This window comes from Otolemur garnettii, unplaced genomic scaffold (assembly GCF_000181295.1).
Source record: "Otolemur garnettii isolate 467f Iridium unplaced genomic scaffold, OtoGar3 scaffold00047, whole genome shotgun sequence".
Lineage (NCBI taxonomy): Eukaryota > Metazoa > Chordata > Mammalia > Primates > Galagidae > Otolemur > Otolemur garnettii.
The window spans coordinates 9,403,006-9,409,709 of NW_003852442.1; the positions used below are offsets into that span (position 1 = coordinate 9,403,006).

The 6,704-nt window shown below is 42.5% G+C and overlaps 1 protein-coding gene across 1 annotated transcript in view; it reads left to right on the forward strand.

Moving 5' to 3' along the window:
- The window catches only part of DDX19B (DEAD-box helicase 19B), a 31,118-nt gene that overhangs the window by 10,979 nt on the left and 13,435 nt on the right, over positions 1-6,704 (forward strand). The window contains exons 3-5 of the mRNA XM_003791368.3: positions 1,898-1,951; positions 3,451-3,586; positions 5,431-5,523. Of these exons, the coding sequence (XP_003791416.1) occupies positions 1,898-1,951; positions 3,451-3,586; positions 5,431-5,523 (283 nt within the window). The remainder of the gene's footprint in view (positions 1-1,897; positions 1,952-3,450; positions 3,587-5,430; positions 5,524-6,704) is intronic.

Genomic DNA, 6,704 nt, shown 5'->3' on the forward strand with positions numbered 1-6,704 from the left:
TTGTTTGGTGGGCCAGGCTGGATTCGAACCAGCCAGCTCAGGTGTATGTGGCTGGCACCTTAGCCGCTTGAGCCATAGGCACTGAGCCCTATTTGTCATTTTTTGAAAAATGTTCCTTAACGCCGGGTGTACTGGCTCATACCTGTAATTCTAGCACTTTGGGAGGCCAAGGTGGGAGGATCGCTTGAGGCCAGGAGTTTGAGACCTGCCTGAGCAACATAGTGAGTCCTTCGTCTCTACAAGAAATAGAAAAATCAGCCAGACGTAGTGGCGCATATTCGTAGTTCCAGCTACTTGGGGGACTGAAGCAGGAGGACCACTTAAGCCCAGCCCAGAAGTTTCAGGCTGCTGTGAGTTATGATGATACCACTGCATTCTACCCCAGGTGACAGAGTGAGACCCTGTCTCAAAAATAAGTTCCTCACAAAAAAAAAAAAAAAAAAAAGTTCCTTAATCTGGGACGAGATAGGCAAAGTCTGAACAACCTGAGAGTTTACATATTCTAATTATTCTGAAATCATATCTATCAAAAGTTTAAGGCTTGGCACCCATGGCTCAAGCAGCTAAGGCACCAGCCACATACACCAGAGTTGTTGGGTTTGAATCTAGCCCGGGCCTGGCAAACCACAATGAAAATTGCAACCAAAAAATAGCCAGGCATTGTGGCGGGTCCCTTGGGAGGCTGAAGCAAAAGAATCACTTAAGCCTAGGAGTTGGAGGTTGCTGTGAGCTGTGATGCCACCGCAGTCTACCCAGGGCAACAGCTTGAGGCTCTGTCTCAAAAAAAAAAAAAAGTTTAGGATTTCCTGGCAGTGCCCTTAGCTTAGTGGGTAGGGCATAGCTCAGTTTATACATATAGAATTTTTGTTTTTTTTTGAGACAGAGCCTCAAGCTGTTGCCCTGGGTAAGGTGCCGTGGCATCACAACTCACAGCAACTTCCAATTCCTGGGCTAGAGGGATTCTCTTGCCTCTGCCTCCCAAGTAGCTGGGACTATGTAGGTGCCTGCCACAACACCGGTGATTTTTTAGTTGCAGCAGTCATTGTTGTTTGGCAGGCCTGAGCTGGATTCAAACATGCCAGCTCAGGTATATGTGGCTGGTGCCTTAATACATAGAATTTTTTTTTCCTTTTATTTATTTATTTATTTATTTATTTTTTGCAGTTTCTGGCCGGGATTGGGTTTGAACCTGCCACCTCCGCCATATGGGGCTGGTGCCCTACCCTTTTGAGCCACAGGTGCTGCCCAATTTTTCTTTTTTTTAGAGACAGAGTCTCACTTTGTTGTCCTTGGTAGAGTGCCGTGGAGTCACAGCTCACGCAACCTCCAGCTCTTGGGCTTAGGGGATTCTCTTGCCTCAGCCTCCTGAGTAGCTGGGACCATAGGCACCCGCCACAACGCCCGGCTATTTTTTTTTTCTTGCAGTTTGGCCGAGGCCGGGTTTGAACCCACCACCCTTGGTACATGGGGCCGGTGCCCTACTCACTGAGCCACAGGCACCGCCCTATACACATAGAATTTTAATGACATTGTGTTTACATGTTGATAAAATATGATTTGCATAGATACTCCTCTGTTGAGCATAAGGATGGTTTGTGATCATTGACTATTCTAATCATCTTTCTATAATATTTCAGAAATATTGATTTGTGAGGGAAATTATTAGTTTTGAGGTAAGGTGAGGGAACCTATAATAGGAAAGAACTGACATATAAGCAACAGTGTTCCACCTTTGTTTATTTAGGGTAAATGAAATGTTGGTATTAGTGGCTTTGTTTCCTCATTTATTTTTTGCTCCCCAGGCCTATATACCCTTCTAGTGTCATAGAACTTGAATTGTCCAGCTGTTGGGTGTGGGATGTGATTTTGAATCATGGCCACTTTGTGTCCAATAAAGGTGCTGTTGTCAAGACCAATGCAAATGAGGAGAAGACAGATGAAGAAGAGAAAGGTAACACACCTTAGAGTTATATAAATATCGTTCTACATTCTAAGAAAATGGATTGTTATAAGGCTTCATTTTTTTTTTTTTGGAGACAGAGTCTTACTATGTCACCCTCAGGAAAGTGCTGTGACCTCGCAGCAACCTCAAACTCTTGGGCTTTTTATTTTTGCAGTTTTTGGCTGGGGCCGGGTTTGAACCCACCACCTCTAGCATATGGGTTGGCGCCCTGCTCCTTTGAGCCACAGGCGCCAACCAAGTCTTCATTTTTATACACAACTTGGCTTGACTTTAATAGGAGTAACAATGCCTGGGCAGAACCTGTGGCTCAGTGGATAGGCGTTGGCCCCATATACTGAGGGTATCAGGTTCGAACCTGGTCCTGGCCAAACTGCAACAAAAAAATAGCCAGGCATTGTGGCAGGTACCTGTAGTCCCAGCTACTTGGGAGGCTGAGGCAAGAGAATCGCCTAAGCCCAGGAGTTAGCGGTTGCTGTGAACTATGACGCCACGGTACCCCACTGAGGGCAATAAAGTGAAACTCGGTCTCAAAAAAAAAAAAAAAAAAAAGAATAGGAGTAACAATGCCTAGTGTAGAAGTTTGACATAAGTGTTAATAGGTGAAAGAATTCAAATGGTTTCTGTCTTAGAGAAAATTTACATTGAACTACACAATTGAATGATTATACAGAATGTTACAAATTTTAAGTCACATCTCCATTGTCTAATAAAATTAAGCTTAATGGATTGGGTATGGTAGCTCACTTATGTAATCCTAGCACTCTGGGAAGCCAAGGCAGGAGGATCACTTGAGCTCAGGAGTTTAAGACCAGCCTAAAAATGGAAAAATTTAGCTGGGTGTGGTGGTGTATTCCTGTAGACCCAGTCATTCCTGAAGCAGGAGCATCACTTGAGTCCAGGAGTTTAAGGTTGCTGTGATGGCACTGCACTCTAGCCTGGATGACAGAGCAAGTCTGTCCGTGTCTGTTGTCTGTCTGTGTGCCTCTCTCTCTCTCTCTCTCTAAATATATATATATATATATATATATGCAAGCTTAATGATATTTTGACACATTTAACATGGATAAGAAGATGTGAAGAGCTTATATAAGCTTCATTAATTCCTGGGTTTGTATTTTTTTTATAATTATGATGTGTTTGTAAAGCTTGTAATTTTAAGTTTATATTATAGAGTGGAAATTGGAGAGTAAATATTTGCTCTCTATTTAGATGGAAGACATAAAAAACCTCAGGAAAGGAGGGCTGCTAGCATTCTGGGGAAGAATAGGAGGCCCCAGTGGGTGATATAAGTATCGCAACCTTTCTATTTAATAAAATAAATTTTTAAAATTGTATTTTGAAATCAAAATTATTATGTACCTTGGAATTAGAAGGTTTGGTACAACAACTACAGGTTTTTACCCTAAATACAGATGGCAGTTGAATTCCAATGAACTCATGGTGGTTTCTTGGGCTTTTAAAAATCTTGGTTCTCTTTTTCCTGACAGAGGACAGAGCTGCCCAGTCCTTACTCAACAAGCTGATCAGAAGCAACCTTGTCGATACCACAAACCAAGTGGAAGTCCTGCAGCGGGATCCAAACTCCCCCCTCTACTCCGTGAAGTCTTTTGAAGAGCTTCGGCTGTGAGTATTTGTTTACTTTCTGAGTCTCTCCTTTGAGTTTACTTTATTTATTTATTTATTTATTTATTATTGAGACAGAATCTTACTATGTTGCCCTCAGTAGAGTGCTGTGGCGTCACAGCTCACAACAACCTCAAATTCTTGGGCTTAAGCGATTCTCTTGCCTTGGCCTCCCAAGTAACTGGGCCTACAGGTGCCCGCCACAATGCCCGCCTAGTTTTTGGTTGCAGTTGTTTAACTGGCCTACGCCAGGTTTGAACCCACCACCCTCGGGATGTGTGGCTGGCACTGTAACCACTGTACTATGGGCGCCAAGCCTACTTTTTATTTTTTTTAACCTTTTCCAGCTGATTCTAGTATCCCTATTGTGTACAGGGGTGTCCAATCAGAGTCACTGGCCACACAAAATCCAGGATGACTATGAATCAACCCTACAAAAATTATAAACTTAAAACATTATAAGTTGTTGTTGTTTTTTTTTTTCGTGCAACTTGATTGCGAAGTTTTCAAGTGTGAACTTTATAAGGACAATGTCTTGTCACAATGTCACATAAAATAAACATATGTATTCTCCTGCTATTTGTACACATGCATAGGCCAACATAGTGAGACTCTGTCTCAAAAACAAAAAGCAGATATCGATGTATTAGTTTCTAAAATACAATAGCAAATATCCCACTAGTTTTATGTTGCCCACCTTTCTTTTTATTTTTCTTTTTTTGGGGGGCGGGCACAGAGTCTCACTTTGTTGTGTTTGGTAGAGTGCCATGGTGTCACAGCTCGCAGCAACCTCTAGCTCCTGGGCTTAGGCAATTCTCTTGCCTCAGCCTCCCGAGTAGCTGGGACTACAGGTGCCCACCACAATGCTCAGCTATTTTTTTGTTGCAGTTTGGCCGGGGTCAGGTTTGAACCCGCCACCCTCGGTATATGGGGCCAGAGCCCTACTCACTGAGCCACAGGCGCCACCCTATTGCCCACCTTTCTTTTACTTTTATAATAATAAATTTCAAAAATACCCAAAGACGTTTTACTACTTAGATATGTACATTTTCTGTATTAGTGATCACAAACTTGGGATCTGCTCAATCATTTTTAAAAAATCTCTGAATGGGCTGCTACATAATTAGGATATTAGGTGACACTGTTTTTTGCTAACCCACGGTTGTGAATATCATGAAAATTATGCACTGACCATTATTTTTTTTTAACACATCAACTTTTGTTAGTGTTTGTGTATATAATGTGTGCTCCAAAACGACGATAACTCTTCTTCCAATGTGCTATAGAGAAGCCAAAAGTTGGACACTCCTGATAGGTAGAGATGAAAGGCCTTTTACGTAGATTATTTTTCATCAGAATAGAACATTTTTAGCTAATGCAAGTTTTATAAAAGAAGTTGGCTCAGCACCTGTGGCTCAAGTGGCTAAGGCGCCAGCCACATACACCTAAGGTGGCGGGTTTGAATCCAGCCTGGGCCCGCCAAACAACAATGACGGCTGCAACCAAAACAAAACAGCCGGGCGTTGTGGCGGGCACCTGTGGTCCCAGCTACTTGGAAGGCTGAGGCAGGAGAATCGCTTGAGCCCAGGAGTTGGAGATTGCTGTGAGCTGTGATGCCATAGCACTCTACCCAGGGGGACAGCTTGAGGCTCTGTCTCAAAAAAAAAAAGTTAACTGATTTGAGATATTAAAATTCCCAGGCAATAACTTCAGCTATTCAATTCAGCACAACTCAGTGATTGTTGGTTACAAACTGTATGTAATAGTAAAAAGGAAAAAGGTCATTCTGGTATTTTGCTGCTTCCTTCAACCAAGGAGACTGACTTTCATCTCTGTTTATCTAGGAAACCACAGCTTCTCCAGGGAGTTTATGCCATGGGTTTCAACCGTCCATCCAAAATACAAGAGAATGCATTGCCTTTGATGCTTGCAGAACCGTATGTATTCTGATACAGCTTTATTCTCCATTTCATTCTTTTTTTTTTTTTTTTTTTGAGACAGAATCTTACTTTGTCGCTCTTGGTAGACTGCCATGGCGTCACAGCTCACAGCAACCTCCACCTCTTGGGCTTAGGTGATTCTCTTACCTCAGCCTCCCAAGGAGCTAGAACTATAGGTGCCCACCACAACACCTGGCTATTTTTTTGTTGTTGTTGCTGTTTGGCCGGGGCTGGGTTCAAACCGGCCACACTGGGTATATGGGGCCAGTGTCCTACTCACTGAGAGCCACAGGTGCTGCTCCTCCATTTCATTCTTAAGTTTCTATTTTTTAAAACTTGTTACTATTAAAAAAAAACTATAGTAGCAATACGTGTTCTTTGTAGTAAAGTTAAAAAATAGAAAGAAGAAAAAGGAAATCATCTGGACCAGGTGTGGTGGCTCACACCTGTAATCCTAGCATTCTGGGAGGCTGAGGCAGGTGGATTGCCTGAGGTCACAGGGTCCAGACCAGCCAGAGTGAGGCCTTGTCTCTAAAAATAGCTGGATGTTGTGGTGGGCACCTATAGTCCCAGCTACTTGGGATGCTGAAGCAAAAAGATTGCTTGAGCCCAAGAGTTTGAGGTTGCTGTGAGCTGTGACACCATGGTACTCTACAGAGGACAACAAAGTGAGACTCTGTTAACAAAAAAAAAGAAAGAAAGAAAAGAAATCATCTGTAATCTCCTTCTCCCACACTATTTAAATCTTGGAGTAGAGATTTCTAGACTTTATAAACATGTATATGTATAACTTTTTTTTTCTTTTTTAGAGACAGAGACTCATTTTGTTGCCCTCAGTAGAGTGCTGTGGCGTCACAGCTCACAGCAACCTCCAGCTCATGGGCTTAGGCGATTCTCTTGCCTCAGCCTCCCTAGTAGCTAGGACTACAGGCGCCCACCACAACACCTGGCTATTTTTTTGTTGTAGTTTGGCCAGGGCTGGGTTCAAACCTGCCACCCTTGGTATATGAGGCCTGCACCCTACTCACTGAGCCATAGGCACTGCCCTTTTGTATAACTTTTTAAAAAATGGAACCATATGTAATGTTTTACATGCTATATTTTTAAAATTTCATTATATGGTCATCTTTCTAGGAACAGCTTGCTTTTGCCACATTTAATTTCTTTTTTTTTTTTTT